Below are 20677 nucleotides of genomic sequence, written 5' to 3' on the forward strand. Positions count from 1 at the left end.
ATAGGCTGCCTTTAACAGAAAATCAGATACAGATTCCATACCGCATACATCTGTGTTTACATAATGGACAGCAGGCCCAATACTTTGCTTAAAGATGTTTTGAGAGCAGTTTAACCCAGATGAGTTACACAAAACACACAATGCACATACTAACCAATACAAAAAACATATATACTTCTAATATTGCCTGCGTAAACAACACATCGCTTCATATCCTCCATATATTTGTATTACCACATACAGGAAAAAAAAAAAAAAGAGCTAAACTCACCGAACTGCTGACTGGGCTCTCCAGCCACACTCCACCCCACAGCAAACAGCCCAAGAGATGCTCTCTCTGCAGTGCCTGACCCTCATATGAGCCCTGGGGAAGCCTACTATGAGTCATAGAACATAGAATCATAGAGTCCAGCCCTTCTGGTCACCTGGGGAGCACAGGTGCAAGCAATCTGCCTGGGCCAGCCTCACCCCTTCAGCAGGTGCTTGTTCACCAGTTCAAGCCATCAGCTAACAGCCCCCCTGCAAAAACCAGCTCCTGCAATACCGCCAGCTGAGCACGCTTTCTTACTATTACATGATACATAACCCCATCCGTAAATAAATTAGTAATAACAATTGAAATTTACCCACCACTCTGCATCATGTTCACATGAACTGATTCTTGTCTTACAAAGTTTTCTAAGGTTGCCTTAAGCCGCTTCATAAATGGGAAGTACCCATCCCTGAATTAATTACTCTTTAGTCTTGAACTGCAGCCCACAGTACTTCATTGTGCTCTTCAATAAAGAAGGTTTGGTTTGATAAGTTTTTGTGTTAACATATCAAATATTTGTTAGGGAAGCAAATAGCAGCAGTATTACTTGGTTTCTGTCCTTACATCAGCCGCAGTACTTTGTATTTGGTGTGAGATCAGCCCAGGGACCCCATGAATGTATCCCCTGCTTACAGAGTGCCATAAGACAGAAGGCAAAGTCCTTCAGCCCATTATGCTACTTCCTTTCAACATGTGCTCTCCTGAGGTGTTAAAGACACTTCATTACAGCATCCATCTGACAGAGTTTGAGTTGAATAAAGGCATGCAGCTGGCCCAGAGCTTTCAGACAAGGGGCATCTCTTCAGAAAGGGGTTCCTGGGAAGTGTCTGAAGCGCTTTTGAAGCTTTCGCATCCGAGTTTCAATGAGCAGCTCCAACAAGGGTAACATCATTCGTGTGAGTCAGTGACCCAACACGGCCATCCACCAAGGGCATCAACAAAAGAGAAAATGCAGTTTTTGAAGGACAATGTATTTGAACGTGTTAAACCTGTGAGACATGCAGCACGGAGAGCACATTCGTGCACCAAAGGCCAGCAGCAAATAAAGCCGGTATGGTCGGATGCAGAAAGCAGCAAAGCTCTACTGACATCTAGTGCTGCACTGCAGTTTGTTAGCAGCGAAATGATCCTCTGCAGATGCAGCTCTTTCAATTTCAGCCCCTGAGGGTCAAAACCAGATCTGAGATAATGCTAGAAGGAGGTTTCAAGATATTTCAGAACCAAAGGCCAGGCCTTCCCAGGTGTTACACCCTGTGAAGGAGTTACAGCACTCACTTTGAGAGCGCTCTTGCATCTCTAGCATCCTTCCTAGCCTTGATATTGCCCTGCTACCGCTTTCTGTCTCATGGGGTAACAGCCAGTAGCTTACAAGCACACATTACTGCTCTTTTTACCCTGCCACCAAGGTAGCCATTCCCCAGAACAACCGGACAAAACCTAGCTCACTTTGGAATGAATTTAGATCAGACCTGGCTCCTCCACACCAAAAAGTTCTGCTCCATTGAGTTTTTGGACAAATGATCACACCTACAGGCATACTACTCAGCCCACAGTGTCTCATGGGAGACATTGCTATTTTTCCTTCAGGTTTTATGTTGCTTCACATCATAACAGTGAGATCAGAATGCTGTCTGGGAGCTTCTTTTCCACGTTGTTTCCATGTTATAAGGAGAGGGGAAGGGAGAGAGGCCTGAAACTGCATTACTATTTTTTTCTTTCACATACTTTTGGATTTCCTTAAGATACAAAATGTGACCTTCTGACATCTCAGGAGCTTCAGGCCTGTATGTGCAGACATGAGCTGGAGACCGTGAGCCCAGGAAAACTTGCAGGCACCTGCTGCTGGGCAGTGGGAGCCAGCAAAGCCCTTGTACCAAAAAATCAAGGCACAGATTTGAGAAGGATGGAGCAGCTTCATTGGGCAGGATGGTTTGATAGCACAGAGCCAAGGAGAGCCCCAGTGGCTCTCAAGGAGCTCTCCTTTACCCCTTTGCATGGGGTGGGATAACCTCTTCCTATGCATTCTCAGCAGCAATTGGTTCCTCAGCTGCCCCGTGCGCTTCAGTACCGTCCCTGATTTCCAGTGCTCCGTTTCTATGATGCCTGAGTGAAGCTCTCCTGCCTACGACTGCAGTACTAAACAAATAGGGAGATTTTGATGAAAACAGCCACTTCCTTCATTTTCAGTACACTAACGTGTTAACGTGATGCTCTCAGGCACCCTGGTGAGGTTTGTGGTTGAATTCCCACTGCCCAGCTGGGCCTGCTGCTGACAGCAATAACTCAGGGGCAAGAGAAATAGCTGTTGGGAGCTGCTGGTGCCCTCCTGCTCAGAATCCCTTCTTTCTTGGCCCTGGCAATGCAGCTGGTTATCGACTCGACTCTAAGCTGCTTTTGAGGGCCAGTTTATTGAAGAAACCGATTAAGGAATTTCATCTGGAGGGCTGAGAGGATGAAGGCTCAATCAGAAGCAATATCTGGGACCTGTGCCACATCCCATCTGCCAAATGTGTCCAGAGGCTGCAGCATCCCCCTCCCTCTCCACCACCCCCTCGCTGCCTCTCACCTCACGCAGATGCACCCAGGATTTGGGGGCTTTGTTCTCATCCATATCTCACTCAAAGGCCCCAGGGTTTCCCTCCTGGAGGAGCTGCCACTTCCTATATTCATTACTTTGCCTCCTGAATTTGCAAGGTAGCATAGTCCTCCTGGATCTTACTTTAAAATCCATGTCGATAGATTTATATCATGGACTGATGACTGATGTCCAAAACGTTGTCCCTGTTGAACCAGACCTGTGCTATAACCCAAGGGCAGCACACAGGACAGACAACTCCACTGCTCCCTGCCCCAGTAAGCAGAGCACTGGTTAGGGGCTGTCTCACAGGGCAGCTGAAAGGAATCACCAAGCCAAAACAAAACACTTACTATAGGAAAAAAAAAAAGCCTTAACATTATTTTCAATTGAAATAATTTAAGGCCAGAGGCAAAAAGCCCCACGGGGAGCAGCCAAAGGCACCTACTGTAACCTGTGAGGGCTGCCAGGATTTGATCAGACCCCAAAATCCAGCATTGTGATTAGCAATATGAATAACTGGTTTAATGAAAAGGGGGCACGTGGGTGGTGATTTTGGCTTCATTCTTTTAACACCGCAAGCACAAAGAGAAGCACTTGTGCAAAGGGCCCAGCTCGTGGTCACGCAGTCCATTTGCTGTGATAATCACAAGCTCATAAAGATACATCTGTTGACCCAGACTTATCGTTACTGCTGCTTTGATGCCCGCATTGCTCTCCTTCCATTTTTATTGCTTTCATTTTCCTCCCACAGACTGCAAAATCAGTTGAGCTGTTGCAAACTTGTACCTTTCCCCATTAAATTTAAAGATATGGGTGTAATAGGCAACTTTAGTCAAGATGAGATTTAAGAGAAGAAAGCAGGAAGGCCGAGGCCACGCTGTCCTTTCACAATAACATTATTGCTCTTTCTGAAGCTCTCCCTATTCATAGTCATTACTTAAGCTTGTGCCAAACACTGCACGGTGCTGGAAAAGGTCTCTGGTGGTCAGTCCAACTGCCTACATCCCTCATAGTGCTTGACAGATGAAAAACGTATTTTTCTTCCCAGCGGATGGATTAGAGCAGTGATATGGAGAAGTCACTTTGGTCTACGTGGAACGTTTTGATCTACCTGCTGAAGAACAAGAGCAGAGAGGTGACCTGAGCAGGAACCTGGGAGATACAGCATCCCCAGCTGAGACACCACAATGACTTTAAATGAGGTAAGACCTTAAAACCACATGGCTCTGCTTTCTACCAGTATTTTGAAAACAGAACGCTCAAGCAAAAGGAGACCCATCGCTCTTATGTACCTACACAGCAGCTCAGTGCTGTTTTCTACTTGGATCTCTATTTGTTCAGTACAAATTGCTAAGAGCTTTGGATTGCTACTGAACATGACGTTCTCCTGGAATTACCTCTCATGCCCACCAAGTTACACTGATGGGTATTGGAGGAGCTGGAGGCCATAGGAATGGCTGTTTGTTCCTGAGGAGAATGCCAAAACAGCAAACATCGCTCATGCTGCAGAGTCCCAGTATTTGAGAATGAAGGGTTTGTGTTGACCAAAATCCAGCAAGTCAGTATTTTCATGGTAGCATTTCCCGGCTTCTCTTTTATAAAGCAATTTTGCAAAATTGGTACTTTGGCACAGTATATGTCCCATTTGCTTGCCCAATTTATATCCACTCCATTTGCTAACAAAATCAAGTTTATATTGCTAGCCATGTTGCAAAGCTTACATAGCTGTAGGAAAATGGGCTGCACTCCATTTCTCCTTACGCTTCATCAGCCCAAGCATGAGCTGATGCAGCTCCCACATCCCTGCTGCCAGCAGTGGGAACAGGCAGGGCAGCAGGCTGCAAGACGCCCTTCGGGTACAATGCACTGCATATAGGCAGCATTCATGCTGAGAGGGTCAAACTAAATGTAGCAATGACTAAAGGAAAATACATCCTGACTGCAGATATCTTACAGTTCCTGTTCTGGATGGCACTTACCCTACAATCTTGTGCAGAGATTGGCCACAGGAGATGCAATGTCTGATGTTTGGGTTAAGCCTTTTTATTGGCTCCCCTTCCTTGTTGGTGATCAACAGAGTATGTAATTGCCGTCCCTCTCATGGACCTGGGCACCTTTTCCAGCATGGCTTCTTTCAGCATTGCAGAAGTGCTTCATGCTGATGCCTCTTCATCGCCCCTAGATGCGAGGAACTGTGATGTCCTTTCAGAGCCAATAAAGGCTTATAACTTCAGCAGAAATCAGCTGTGTGCCCACAGCTTTATTGTCCTGTCTCTTCCCCCACTGGCATCCTGCGTAAACAATTTAATTCATCTACAAAAAGGGACGGCGTGAAGTCAGACCACTGTGTTCTATATTCCAGAACAACTAGTGTGCATTGTCTACAAGCATCCCTTAGCTGGAAAAGACTATTAATTGGCACCAACTGATCCAATATAATTACAGCCACGACGCCCATCGGTTGACTCATTTGTTTGTCACATCTGCAAAGCAATAACTGCTCTGACACAGGCAGCAAATTCCTTCCTGTGAATTCTGCTGTCAGACCTGTGATGTGCAGCAAGGATCTGCCTGCTTTGAGTCCCTGACTCATCTCCATCTCACACTCAGCTCGGATTAAGCCCTCTGAGGACAACCCTTGTGCTCTTGCTTTACCATCCAAAGCACAAAGATGAGGTGTAGCTTTTCCCCATTACCACCCCTCCATTCCTTTTGCTGATTAACTGCCCTCTTCTCAAAGGACAAGAAGAAAATCAAGCCAGCTTAAAGCCACATAGGGAGACTTATTCATGGCTTTTAAGGGTTGATTCACCTGGAGTAAAAGAGCCTCCACTTTCTACTAACTCACCACGGCCTGAACTGCCCCAACTTTCTGAAGGTTTCTGCTTTTCTTGTTCATTTAGAGACTCACCTCATTTTAAGGGATGACTCTTACGTACCAAGGCAGATATTCACAACAACCAATGGCAACCAAACCTATTAGATCCAATGTGCACACACAGCACATAGAAAAGGGAATCAAGAAAGAGGAATCAGTCAGTGCAGGTATGTCCAAGGAAACACTTTCTTAGCAGCTTTCCTGTATTGAAAAGAAACCAACTCTGCTTGCAAGTCACTTGCAGAAAAGTTTAATATTTTGCCAAATATACAGCTATTAGAATTACCCTAAGTATCAACTGGAATTAAATTACAAAAGTTGGTCGATAGCATAGTACAATATTCTATAAAATAAAGACATGTAATATTAACAATACCCCCTGCAGTCCAATAATGGCAAAGAGAGCAAACGAAATTACAGTCCAACACAAAGATCAGAGGAGTCGGAGTGACAGCATCAGACTCTTCTATCAGAGAAACTGAGACCAGACTTGATACATTCATCCATCAAGCACAATAAATGTCGGACTCTAGATGTTAAAAAGCAATTAAGGACGCAGCATCAGGTGCAATTTCACATGCTTTCATTTAGCTTCCAGTGCAGTTCCCAGAGCATAAAGTGCCTTTGTGCACTCTGGTTTCGTTGTAGTCAGGTGCAACCTGTTTAGAAGTCAGTTCATAAGTCACTTTAGTTACTTTATTTAGGTGAAACAAAACAAAACAACAACAACAAAAACAACCTTTTTTTTTTAACCAATGTACACAATTCAAACAAAGGGGTTTTATTGTTTGAAGTACCTTTGTTGTTGGTGACTGTTTTCTGTTGAATGTCGCACAACACACAGAAATTCAACTCCAAATGCACAAGGCCCATCCCCACCACACAAGGCCAAAGTAAAAGATGTTTCTTGAGGTCTTTTTCTGCCTTTTTTCTTTTTCTTTTTCTGCCTGTTTTCCTTTCAAACACGGCTGAAATAGTTACAGTTGTCCCTCTGTATTCAACCTGCTCTGCAGCTTTCACTTGCAGATTGGCCTCAAACTCACTGAAGGCAGCATGCTCCCCCCGTGTTACCTTCTTAACCCAAACCCCAGCACTGACAGCAGTAAGGAAACACCATGCCCTGTTTGGCTGTCACCTCACCTTGCCCCCAGAATATTCACACACACAAGTGAATTTCACATAACCTGCTTTCCACGCTCCAACCCAAGCATGTTCTGTGCTAAAAATGCCACTCCTGCCTCTCTGTGCTAAAAAGTACAAAAGGGAAATTGCTTTTCCTACGTTATCTGAGGCATTTTGATGGTGTTTTTCAATATCTGCACTTCGAGAGCAGTTATGGGGCATGAGTAGTTTGGTTTTAAATCACTCCATAGAGATGCTACAGGTCACCTATGGTCCCAGGGCTGAAAAAGGCACTCCAGAGGAAAGCTGAATGGAAAAAAAACTCGGGGGAGAGAAGAAACAACTGAGCTTGGAACAGCAAGTACGAGTCTCCAACCTACCGCTGTCTTCCTATACATGACAATACTTCACACTGTTAAGTGAAAAAACAGTGGCAAAGGTTTCTAAGTTCAGGCTGTAAATGCCACTGGTGATATGGCAGAGCAGGTCATGCCTTCCCTTTGCTGCTGCTGCAATGACTCCCATTCTTGGCCCTGCACGGCCCACGCTCATCCCAGCGGGAGCTCTCTGCAGGTGGGGAATGGTTCTCGTGGGGCTCCAGAGGAATAACACACTGAAATTCCTTTTAAGAACAAAACCACGTGGGCTCTGTGAATGAAACGAAAGGGAGTTAGCTATTTCCTCATCTGCTGACTGAGACTCGAAACATCCTCCACAGAACTGCAGCTACAGAAAAGGACAGGCTGACCACGTGTGATGGCAGAGAAAGAGAAAATGGTACAAATTCCAAGTAATACATGTAAAGTCTCCATTTCTGTTCTTAACAACGATTTGGTTAAAATACTTTTGACGATTCATAACGGTATAATAATTTTCCAGTGTCATTTATGCTGCAGATTCTACCCTCATCCAAAAATACCATATATGTAAATGCTTTTGTTATAAAAACGTATACAATTCAAACTGTCCTTAGGTAAGCCTATGCACAGTTCTCATCATCACCTAGACAGAAAGTCTTCAGAATAAATACGTTCTTGGAGAGTACATGAATGACAACACTTACACCCATCTTCCCTTTTGACAGTTGATTCTACTCAATCGATCTCTTATTGCTTAAAATGAAAGCAGACAGGTTCCATCAATGACAGCAGCACTCAAATCGCACAGCAGCCCGGGGAAGGGACCTACTCTCTGTTTTGACCCAAGAGCCTGTGGACACGACCACACAGTCCTGTCCATGTCACACAGACAACAAACAAGAGGCATCAATGGCAGGGAGAGAGCTCGGTAGCAACACATATGTATAGTGCTAAGATTGCATTTTCCTATCCGTTCTGTGAACGCAGCTCCAACTGTAACTGAAAACAGCCTGATCTGAGCAGATACGAGACACCACAAACACCAGATCTCAATTGTGCAAGAACAATGTGGATAGAACGCTGCCGTGGGCTTATGCTCACATTCAGCACTATGCCAAAACACCTCCACAGCAAGCTTTATTTACACAACTTCCCATTAAAAAGTACTGTTATCTCTTAGGCTATGTTTTAAATTAACAGAAATACATCCATAGTAACTAAAAAAAAAATAAAACCTGATGAAATTATTTTACTTTTTTTTTTATTCAAAATAATCTGACAGTTCAACAATATTCCAGGCGCATTACAAACACTGCCATAGTCAACACGACAATCAATACTTAAAAGAGCATCCAAACACTGAAGACATTTATCTTAACGCAGAGACAGGAGAACACGCTTACACTGAGAGCATTTAGAACACTTCCAATAACTGACTCCTTCGAGGCAGATGTCCCATTTCTCTGGCACAAAACATGGATTAAAATCCAGTAGAGATGAATTACGGAGGAAAAATAAAACAGGAGTAGAAATGTTTTCCCCCTGTATTTTCTATTAAAGCGTTGTGAGATTATAGTTACACGGCCACTACCAGCCTAGACTACCCTAGTGTTGACTGTTCATGGGATAAAACATCTAAACCATAACACAGAAACCAGCATCAAAGCCAACAAAACCACAAACTCTTCCTAGAACATGGCTGAATTAGTTCACGGAGTTGGGAACACATTACCTACATGGTGCAGTGGAAATACCAGCTGGAAGAAACACCTCATCTTCTTCCCCATGTTTTCCCCTCTGCCATCACCGGAATTCACAGGAAAATGTTAACACAATCTTCCAGCCCCTCCTGCAGGCATCTCCCCCATGCTTCAAAAGCATCACCTTGCAGACTGCCTTGATTCTTCAATGCATCGGCCAGTATTACCACTAACATGTACAAAAATGTTACAGATCACATTAGTTTCTACACAATGCTCCGTTTCTTTCCAATTAACCCAGGGTCTAAAATGGAGCTTTAGCTTAAACTTCATTTAAAGCAGCGCATTTGTTCAAAGAAAGAAAACAAGATGTGGCAATGAGAACTCATAAGGACGCATACAGACGAGAGTGCATAGTGCAGAACATCATACAGAGAGCAGCAAGGCCACACTGTCAGGTTGAGTTCACATTTAAAAGATGCACATTTCCAAGGACTAAACCCATTCTAGGAAGTTTGAGTTGTGGGGCTCACTTAAAGCATTAAAATCTGTCTTTTGGTATGGTGCGACTTCTCTGCCATCACCTGTGTATGCGCATTTGGACAGCCATGTGCAAAGTACAGAGAGGAGGCACACCGCAATCCCAATCTCATTCTGCCTGAGAGCCTTAATTCTTATTTTTTCCTGTGGAGAGGGGAAAAAACAAAAAAATCAAGAAGAAAGTGGGGCAGTTTTGAAACCATACAACTCGTCTGTATGCCAGTTGGGGGGGGAAATAAAATGAATGAATAAGTAAACGAAGATGGCTTGAGCTCAGGGTCTGTCGGGCTGCTCCGGGCTGTGCTGGCTCTTGGCAGCACACGGCCCCTCGCTGCGTTGCTCCCAGCTGATGCTCCAAGGCAGTAGAACTGTGAATTGCTTCTTGCAAAAACACAAACAGCTTGAGGACATCTCTGTACGCTTACCCAAATGCTTCGTCTCTCCATTCAGTTAGTTTGCTTCTAGAAGCAATGTTTTTGGAAAAGGGCCATCAGAACAAAGGAGCATTTCCCTTAGTTGCAACACCACACACTCCATTAACAGACTGACTTTCTCTCCTAAACCAAATTAGCTCCTGGAATATCTCACATTCATTTTTTTCCTTTCTTTTCTTTTTTCTTCACTCTTTCTCAAAACAAAGTTTCTCTAGCAGTTGTACAGCTTAAGCCTGTTACCCCAGTTTAGTCCAGCATTTTCTTAGCACCTCACACAAATAACTCTGCAGCTTATCTGCAATGACCATCAGCTACAAAGAGCCACCAGGAGGGGAAGCACCCACAGCAGTGCTAAAAGCACAGCACTACCACCCTGCTACGTCCAGAAATACTTTTGGATACGCTGGTTCCCAAGTCAAACAACTAAATCTAAACGGGACTTCTCTCCAAGTAGGGTTATAACTCCAGTTATTCCAATGTAGTAAACACAAGATGGCAGTACTGAGGATACCAGTCCTGTACTGTGCAGTTTTCGCTCCATTTTTTAAAGACCTGTTAATGGAGATATGGCTCAGTGTCAAGGCTAGGTGGGCAAATGTCTAAGCTCAAGTCCTTGTGGGAACTAGCACAATCCCTGCTTGGATTTAAGCCAACCACATACACTTCACCCTGCTAATTTACCTATCCTGCTTAATCTCAAGTATCTTCACCCTATCACGCTCTCCAGTTCACTATCATTTATTTTCCTGAGTGAGATTATAAAAAGTTAAACCCTTCTACCAAAAGTACAAAGACAAATTAGATAGAGTAGAACAATACAAACCCAGTTATACAGCGTTACAAGTGCAGAAATTCTTCACGTTGCTGCTCTTCTTTATCGTTGGCCCCCAGTAAAAACCATAACAAAGAATCTAGTTATCCAAAATATTTTTAAGTACTGTGATCAAATTTTTCAGACCATAAACGTAGCCCTCATCCTTCGTGTTGCTGGGAAACACGTGAGCAAAATCTATCATTCGGACTTCTACGTTTGCACTTTCCTTGATCTCTGCTGGCATGTGACAGAAAACCTTTTCCAGTTGCGGTATAACGTTTCCGTTCAGATGCTCCTGTGTGATGCAAGTGCTGCTTTTCCACATGTTGTCTTGCTCCAAGCTTCCAACCTTTAGCGAGAGCTGGCTGTGGTGCCTCTTTGAGTATGCCTTTTTGTGAAGTGCATAGAATTTGGACAAGCCTTTACTGACAGAGGCCTCAATCTTTCCGTTCTCTGTAGAACTTATGACATGAATATTGTTGTTATACTCCAGTATGTCTCCACCTGATAACAGCCCTTTGGGCACTCCTCTCTTCTCTGCCAAGGTGACGTCGCTCAGCCGCACGGCTGGGGCCTGACTTGAGCCCTCGTAAACAAACAGCAACGAGCTAGCATAAAAGTTGAGCTGCTTTTGGCCCTCAAACCACTTCAAAATCTTTTCAATCTTCTGAACGCTGGCAGCGATAGCATCTTTTCTCAAGCAGTACCCGTTGTGGAAGAACTTGGAGATGCCTACAAGAAATTGACATATTTGAGGATTATTTTCACCTCTGAAAAAGAAATCAAATGCTGTTCAACGCTCAGTTTCAAATGCAACTGAAGTGCAAAGTAGAACCAAACCAAGGAATTCAGGTTCCTTCAGCCATACAGAAATATAGATTGACGTTGGATTGTAAAGGAATCCAGCAAATCAATGTACCAAACAGCAGATGAACAAGGTTCCTGCTCCCCACATCATTCATAGCAAGCATCCCAATCACATTGGGCAGGGACCCACTGAACTCTCCAGGGATAAACATGCTCAAGTAGCTCGTTTATCACGAGTGGCAGAGCTGACATGTCAGTACCAGCTCTAAGAGCTTGTCTATCTGTCCTCCTGTCCCTGGGTGGGGGACAAACAGATGCCAGTTAATAACTAGCTGGAAATATTTATCAGCAAACAGCCATACGGGGGCAGCATTTTTATTTACTGTTAGTCTAGAGCAAAGTAAGGATAGATTTCGACTGAGGAGCTCAGAGAAAGACATATTTTTTAATATAAAAGACAGCATTTATCCAGAGAATGCAAACAGAGATAATACTAAACAGATTAAAAACATAAATGTCTCTGAGGGATTTCTACCTCATTACAGTATCAAACCTCAAACCTGCAAGGAAATTCGATTCTACGGCAATTACTCCCTTATTAGTAGTAAAAGACAAGTGATGAGGAAATCCCTTGAAGACACACAGCTGTCACAGCCAACTGCCAACTTAACTTAGGGTCAACAGGTAGTTCAAGTGATAGAGAAGACAGCCTTAGACCCATCTAGGGGAGGAGAGAGCGAGAGAGGGGGCACACAGCCTACTTATACATATATTTCTATAAGGACAACAATAAACAGCCAAGAGTACTACATTCTGGTACATGTGCTCCCTTACCATCCTTCACTGTTTCCTTTGTCAAGCTCCTCCCATAGTGCTGGTTTTGCGTCTCATAGCTGTCAGAAGAGACATGGTAAACCTGCAGGGAACAAAAAGGCCAGTCTGTACATCAGAGCAATCACGGTTTTCTGCAGAGCTACGAGACACCTCACGGACAGGTGATACTTTTTGGCCCCATCCATCCCCCTGGTAGCTGTACAGCTACTTAGAAAAGTCAGCACTGCCCTCTAGTGCTTTGCTGCACATCTTGGGGTTCTAAGCTACGGCATTTGCATTTTCTGGCTTCAAAAAGACACCATTATATCAACTAAAATCAGATCGACCTATTTATAGCAGGAGGCATTTGGAACGGCACACGCCTTGGAAAACAATGCTAAGACCTGAAACAATTGTGCTCCCAGCAGTGTTACTACGAGTGTGACATCAGTCAGACTTGGCACACTCAGGAACTCACTACTAGTGTTTTTCAGTTCTTGAAACTACAGAAACACATAATGCAACAATAAAAACAGCAAGCAATGCTGTGATGCGCCCAGGAGGGTCCAGCGACATGAGACATGTCTGAAATGAGGACCTGGGGTTTGAGTGAGGTTACACAAAGTGAAGGATGGCAGCACCCACTGCACAGCTTTGTCCATATCAGGAATTGCACAAGCTTAACAACTTAATTCAGAAGTGTTTTCCACAGAGACACGTTTTCTCTCTAAGTGAAATAATTTCCATTGTAGAAGCGTGCCAGCCAGCCACGCCGAAGTCTAACTTGTTTATGAGAGCGCAGACAATTCCTATTGGCAGCAATAACTCTGGCAGAGTTTTCTTTCTGCCTGGCGCTCGCTCAGACCACCCAGCCCCAGTATGAAAACACAGGCCCTAAATCCTGCTCTGCACAAACTACCAACCCTGCATCACACACAGTTAACTATCTCATGAATGAGCAAGCATGACCACCATTACATTCATCCCTGCGCTGAAAGCAGAGAACACGAACCCAAGTTCAGAGTGCAGACAGCTTTCATCAGCCCCTGCTGGATCCTCACCTACCCCAAAGGAAAGAGAGCTGGAAGAGAGAAAGCTGAGCAGCTCACGCGCTGCCATGCTTCTTGCTGCACGGTGCTTCACTCACACCGTCACTGCTGCTCATCCTTCCCAAAAGGATACTTGCCTTTGAATTTTTTTCTGTATCCCTGTTGTTGCGACTGCCTGCACTAGCCCATTTCTGTCAAAACGATGACAAGTCAAGTAACTCAAATCTGTAATCTCAGCAGCAGCCAAGAAACTATTAGACAGGAAAATCTCATTTCTTGTCCACCTGCCACAGCTCGTTACATGTTTGCTCTGCATTCATATGAGTTTCACTGCACAGCACGAGACAAAGAAATCTCCTTATGTGACCCACCAAGCAACACCTTCAAGAAAACTCGTGCATGATCAAGGCTTCCTGAACATCCTCATCTGGAGAGAACAGGGTGGTATACGGGCTCCTCCTTGTGCTTACAAGCACTTCTTTGAGGTTTCTACATAAACACAACTAGAATCCAGCACATTACCGTGTCAGTTTTTTCTACCTGTTAGTTGCAGTGACTCTTGTATGGCCAGTATGTCAAACAATCCTGCTAATTAACCGGCAAGGGAGATTCTTTTTGTAACCCCACATATCAAAAATTACAACTAAGTTCTCTACGTTCTGGACTGTGCTACAGCATATTCTGTCCAGCAAACACCATCATCCCTTACCTAACACGTGTGCTGTGATGGGCAGGCAGCACCCGGACAGGAAGGTTTTCACATTATAGCCTGAATCTTGCAATAAGAAAGCAAGCAAGCAGGCAGAGAGCACGCTACAACCAGGAGGAGGCAAGCTGAGCAAAGGCCATATTTGTCAGCACGGGCTTTGCTAAGTGCTGTGTGAGGAGAGGAGGAACCTTCTGAAATCTTTTTGGAATCTGACTTCAGCACACAATTTGGTGCCAAAATCGCATGACACATCTCCTCTAGTTAAACACCGGATGGGAAACTGCAGTGCCTGGGAGAATCATCAATTGTAAAGAGGGTTTTAATTAGGGAAATGAATTTGCTGCAACGAGACAGACATACCAATAAATGACCACGCTGCAAACAATAGTTACAAGCACGAATAGTGTGGATGCAAGCATTTATTTTTATGTGAAGACACAGGGAATGTCAAGTATGCTGTTGTACAGATGCGATAAGGAAGGTTATGTAATGATATAAGCCAAATCCAAGGCTGTAATCTTCAGCCTTTCCTCCCGATCTAAACTGTTGGACTGGTTTTTGACTTGACTCCCACGTTCTCTCTCATAGGCTTACATAATTACTACTCATGACCACTATAATTTATAGCTGTAAAAGCTTATCTCAAGACAAGAGTTACGGCTGGGAGCCTAGGCAATTAGCTACAAAACATTACAGAGACATTAGAATTATTTCAGACAATGGTGCAATCTGGATGCTGTTGCTATCTGAGCGATGCAGAGCCTTATCTAAGACTTCAGCCATTTCTGTTTGCTGGTGCAGAGCTTGAGAAGCCCTGGCTGCATCTACGTGAGAACAGCAACAAACCCCGTGTCAAAACCAAAAGTTATTCTGCGTCAGTTGAGGCACAAAAAAAAAGAATCCTTGAAATGCACTGCATCAGAAATTAATTACTGACATAAACACGTCTGTGTTACCAACCCAGAAACATTTCGTACAGCTTTTGTTTATGTTTAAGCTTTAGAGTAGCCAAGACACAAACACTGAATCTTCAACATTCCTCACGTCTAAAGCACCAGGAATTGTAACAGAGTTCCTGTGGGCCTCTGAGGGGCCTTAGCCATCTCCTACTGACCTCCTGCTGACAGTTGTTCCTGAAGCATACACGCGTCCAAGGTGTTTTCTTTGGATGCAACAAAGGAGAGAGCAGTGTTTTCAAACACACTTGATGTCTGACACTGCTCCCACCAACACATTTAGATAACACCTCAATTACACCAAACTCCCAAGTATTGTCACTCGCCAGGTAAACGAGCTGCTGTATCTGGTGTTGGACAACAGGCCAGAGCAGAAGCTGAATTTGAAACCAAAGCAAGTTCTCACCCTCATGCCGAGTACCAGGAAGCCAATCTCTTCCATCAGCGGGTACTTGCTGACCTGCTGCTGGATCTTCTCTGCTGAAGCATACGGATCGTAACTTTTCTGCCCTATTTTTACATCCATTATGCACGGCTTATTAAATTTACGGGTCACGTCTTCCAGTTTCAGATACATATCTGTTGGAAAAACAAAACCTGTGTCAGTGGTGGGTCAAAGCAAAAGAAGCAGCAAAATAGCTTCTGCCGAGTTTCTGCACAGCAGGGAGAGCAGTAAAAGGACTCGCGTGATGTCAGGGCTTGCCTCTGAACACAGCCTAAGTCATGGCTGCTGGCAGCCACAAACTCTGTTAGCATTAAATCCTAAATGCCTTCTGGTTTAGAAAATATCATATAATTAAAGCGTGCCAGCCTAGCACTCAAATTCAAATTATTGCCCGGATGAAACTCACGAGAACCTTTTATTAAGCCATTAACATATTTTAAATCACATTAACAAGCACATACAAACAGGCATTGCATGGCTGTTTTGCAATAGAGATGGTGTTCTCTTCCTATGTGTGAGAAAGCTAGAATTCAGCCCCCTGAATGGTCTTTAGTTGTTTGCTTGTTTGTTTGTTTGTCATTTTAAAAAGGAGAACTAACACTTCACAGCACCTACCTGGAAAGGCAGAAATGCACTCGTTTTTCCTCTTTTCTCCCCTCTCAGAGCACACCCATTGCGGAGAATGCTCCTCACACCCTAGCTGCCTTTCAGCCATTTCCCCAGGTCCCTTTGGTGGCTGGGGGGGGTGAACCAAATAGCCCCAATCCCTGAGAGTGCCCGAAGACTTAAAGCAGTGCTGAAGACCTGGTCAAACAGGTTTATGTTTTTCTCCAACACGGTAAGAGGTTTTCCAATGTGATTTACGGTACTGATTGTCAAAGCACAGCAGGAAAGCCAGCTTCTCCAGTGACTGCACTCAACTCGCTACGTGGGTCTCCAGCCTTTGCCAGGGCACCCCATGTGCTAAGAGAAGACGAAGCATCAACACCTTTCTCCTTCTTCATATCAGTTTCTGAAAGCCAGCTTTTATCATACACAAACTTTACGGAAACATGCATTTTTCTTTTGAGTGCTGCCTATTCCATGAGCTTTTTGTTGTTGTTGTTTGCATTACTGAGATCTGAACACACACAAACACTGTCTTCTTCCCCACTCCTTTAGAATAACCTAAAATGGAAATACCCAAGAGAGCCAGAAACTCTGCTGTTAAAATGTAAGGAGAGAAGAGGGACAAAGCACCTTGATTTCACAGGCAGGGAACAAACCAGATGGAGACCAGAAAAAGGGAACCAACAACATTCCGCTTCCACTCGGTAGACAGAGGCTCCTTCTTAAGGATAAGAAATGAAATTGGCTTGTATTACTTTAATAAGTTCTATTTAGGGCTTCAATTTTTACACCATTATCATCATGATGAAACGATCCAATTCCCCAAAGCACACACGCATCAATCTGAGAAATAGATTCCATTTAATCCCTAGATACTTCTCTGCCTATAAATGGGACTAAGCATGTTTTTGAATTTATAACCATGCTCAAAACAAACTGTGTTAAATCAATATACTGTTGTAAAAACCCAGTCTTGTACTAACTGAATACCTCAGCTTACATTACTTTTTCCAGGTCCTTAGGGCTACAGAATCAACGTATCTACAGCAAATAGTTTAGTTACAGACCAGCTCACCCACCTAACAGGTCTGTTAACTGAGGCCAAAACAACTCAGACTTAACTAGGAGAAGCCACAGGCTGCAAACACATGCAACATTTGCTCATTAGATGCTCCCTAAGGAGACAGGAGACCAACGCTTGTCTCCCAGGTCCCATACAACCTCTCACTTCTTGAGAAGAATTACGACAAGAATTATAAACATATAAGCACCATCCTTCACACCTGCCCTTTTTGCTTACTGCTTGCATTACTGGATCCAATATACTTGCGCCATCACCCTAATGCAACTTAGGGAACAGCAACAAAATGAAATGCAAGGCTTTCAGAACTTAGCTCTCCAAAGTGCAGAGCCAGAGATACAGCATGGGATAGGGGCAGGGGCTGCAAAAACATCCCAGAAACTGCCTGCAGTCCCTCAGTGCTGACTCCAAATGCTGTGCTGGGAGCTGCTCCAGACTCAAACTTACAGAACTATACGAAGTGTAGGTTAGAATGACACATGTTATCTTCATGCCATTTCATCAATCCTGAAGTACATGTATAGAAAGTAGTGCAAAACGTGTTTCCATTGAGCTCCTTCCACCAAAGGCACGTGGAAAACCTCACGGCTGTTTGTTGTCAGCTCCGCTTGTCCAAATCCCTCTTTTTAAGCACACAGCACCAAAACTCAGCATCTCTCAGGATATTTCACTTTTTATCGCTCCTTCCACTGTTAAGCTCAGAGTATCCCCTTAAGAGCTGCAAAAAACCATAGTGACTATCTTAAAAAAACTAAGCACTAGGATAACTTTGGAGCCAACGCTAACCCTGGGAAATACTAATTACTTGGAGAAACCTGTGTATTATTAAGAAATGACTCATCTCTCACACATTTGTTGCGATTATAATTCAGGTCTTCACCTTCAGCTAGCTGCCAGCTCGGTTAGGATTCTGTTACATCCGCTCAGTGCACACCTGCACGCTTAAAAAGCTTTTTGTCCTGTGGGGAGGGGTCTATGGGGTCGTTGCTTGCACTGCATTCGATATCTACAGTCAACTGACCCAAACTCCACAAAACTGTGGTACACCACGCAGCCCTACAGTGTCCTGTAGAGCACTAAGGCTGAGCTAAGATAAAGACAGATGGATGCGGGCACAGATTCAGACACACACAGGTACTGCTGCTCCACCTCTTGTAAAGGAAGCACATGGCTCACCTGTTCTTCCAGAATTTGAGCCCAGTACCCTCCCCAAGGTCTACAGCAAGCGTGCAGCTGAGCAGAGGTAACCAGAGAGCTCTCCTTCCTCACTTGCTAAAAGGAAAACTGCCCATTTGTCATGCACTTCAATTCTTCTATGTCATTATGCAGAATGCTGCTAGCCCAAAGTGCTTCTGAGAAACACGTATTCACCAAGAAAAATAACATTCCACTGCACAAGTGGATAAAAATCTCTGAAGCAGATACGCTTCGTACCAATGAATTAAGATCCAAGCTATCCAAAAATAAGTTAAATTAAAACCCCCTGCAGAGAAAAGAATTCACAATAAGGATTTTTGTATCTTGGCTTTGAGAGAAAATCCTGAAGATCTATTTCAAGCATTTAAACAGATCATTCCTCAGAGCTTCTCCTCCCCTCGTTCTATTTTGCGGTGCAGAGCGGCAGGAAGATGTGGTCTGGCATATTATTTACATAATTTATTACAGCCCCAAAGGAGACGAAGCGAAAGACCACCAGAATTCAGCAAGTATGTGTGGCATGAACCACTGCAGACGTCAGTACGTACGTGCAGAAGCATTCAGTCACTGCTGGAGTCAGAAGTGACAAAACAACTCCAGGCATCTGAAATCATTTCATAATTTATAAGGCATCTCTCAAAACATATGAATAAGCAGGAAAAAGCCTCAGCTCCCTTCAACAACAAGAGAAAAGAAAGGTTTGATGTTGCCTGCTATTTATCTATGCTGTTCTTGGCTTCGCCAGCAGAAACTACAGCCCAACACGCAATGAGCCACAGTGAAGCTGCTTACAAAGAATACGCTGGAGCAACAAGTACGCAGCAACAGCAGAACTCTCAGCAGGAGATATAAGAAGATTAACAAGCTCCAACATATCTTTGTAACAGCTTCTCAACTCTTCCACTTGTTGATAAATAAATTCCAGATGCCAACAATGCCACCAAAGGTGAAATCCAATTGCCTCTCTCCAGTTTTAGATTCCCTTCACCCATCTCTCACTGGCTCCCATGCAGTAGCATCTGCTATGTAGTTTCTCTGTAAGAGCACGGTGTTTTTTACAAGCTTTTATTGATACGGTATTTTGAATTGCTCCACCTTTCCTTCAGAGAGGACTTAAATTCAGCAAGAGTAAAATCAGCAGCAGAACCCTCTTGCGTACTTGGGTATGTGCTCTTGTTCTATGCCAGACAGCAAATCCTAAATGAATCTCATGGAGGGTTGAGGTGGCCCTTCCTAGTTTCTGGTTTGCACTTAACCCCATTCAGATGGCAATTCCATTCACCCACCTATATTTTCAAGCATAGCTTCCTCACATTTCCTCCTCAACATCTCTCTAGGTAAATAAATCCACCTCACCCACAGTAGTTCCTGCTTAGCCTCACAGTGCTAATTAATCCTAGTGGTGATAGGTGGACGATTGGACTAGATGATCTTAGAGGCCTTTTCCAACTTTAATGATTCTATGATTCCCAGTGCAAACTTAGAGATGTGTTGAACTGCCAAATCTCAGCTAGACCACACGTTCTAATATTTTAACATCATACAGCGAGAAGGAAAACTCAATTTGAAACTTAGAGGGAGCGCTAAGAGAGCTCCCTCTATATATTTATATGTGTATATATACACATATAAAATTAGGAGGGAAGGAAAAAGATAGCTCTGGTAAAGCTATTTGAGCTCATGCCAAATATGAAAGTGTGAAGGCAAATTTGAGCCAAGAACATGTTAGGTACTACCATAGTCCTCACCTCACTTCTTTTTACAGAGTTCAGACAGTGCCTTTGGTTGCCACCTTACTGCTGTCTTTGGAAAACAAGTCTATCAGGGACAGTGTAAGCAAAAGATAGAGTTATACTGTAAAGGAGCACAGCTTCTAATTTTGGTGTGTTTGCATTTAAATAGACTAGCTGGCAGCTTTTACTTCTGTATGTTCCTGAAGCTCCACTTTCCCAGTGTGAGAAAGAAAGAGCAGCAAAAAAAAAACCCTGTTGCTATTTTAAATATACACTGAGAATATTCATCTTGCCTTGAAGAGTACAAGATACCAGTGCTTTGTTCAACTCCAAGCAGTAACACAGCACAACCAGAAGCACTCTTAAGCAACGTACCTACTGGCAAGGTGATGGAAAATGCCTTAGGAGATCCAGCAGCAGATTCCAGTTTGAATGCCCTGCCTTGGACCATCCTTTTGCTTCCCCCACAGAGTCAGACTCTGGCTCTGGTGACCTGACCAGACACAAACAGGCACCCAGCCCACTCCTCCAGCACAGTCC

General features: G+C 43.9%; 1 protein-coding gene across 2 annotated transcripts in view; it reads right to left on the reverse strand.

The window, feature by feature from the left end:
• Positions 1–8494: 8494 nt before the first annotated feature.
• Positions 8495–20677, reverse strand: part of IPMK (inositol polyphosphate multikinase) — a 31126-nt gene continuing 18943 nt past the window's right edge. The window contains exons 4-7 of one of the 2 annotated variants that reach the window (XR_011904042.1): positions 15479–15651; positions 12380–12461; positions 10748–11470; positions 9818–9951 (exon numbers count right to left, since the gene is read on the reverse strand). Coding sequence is in view for 1 of the 2 variants with exons in the window: in XM_072340186.1 (XP_072196287.1) it covers positions 10836–11470; positions 12380–12461; positions 15479–15651 (890 nt within the window). In the remaining variant the exon portion in view is untranslated. Of the gene's footprint in view, positions 11471–12379; positions 12462–15478; positions 15652–20677 lie in introns of both variants that reach the window. The other variant, XM_072340186.1, reaches the window with a different exon arrangement.

Source organism: Excalfactoria chinensis, chromosome 6, assembly GCF_039878825.1.
Source record: "Excalfactoria chinensis isolate bCotChi1 chromosome 6, bCotChi1.hap2, whole genome shotgun sequence".
In the NCBI taxonomy this organism is placed as follows: Eukaryota; Metazoa; Chordata; class Aves; order Galliformes; family Phasianidae; genus Excalfactoria; species Excalfactoria chinensis.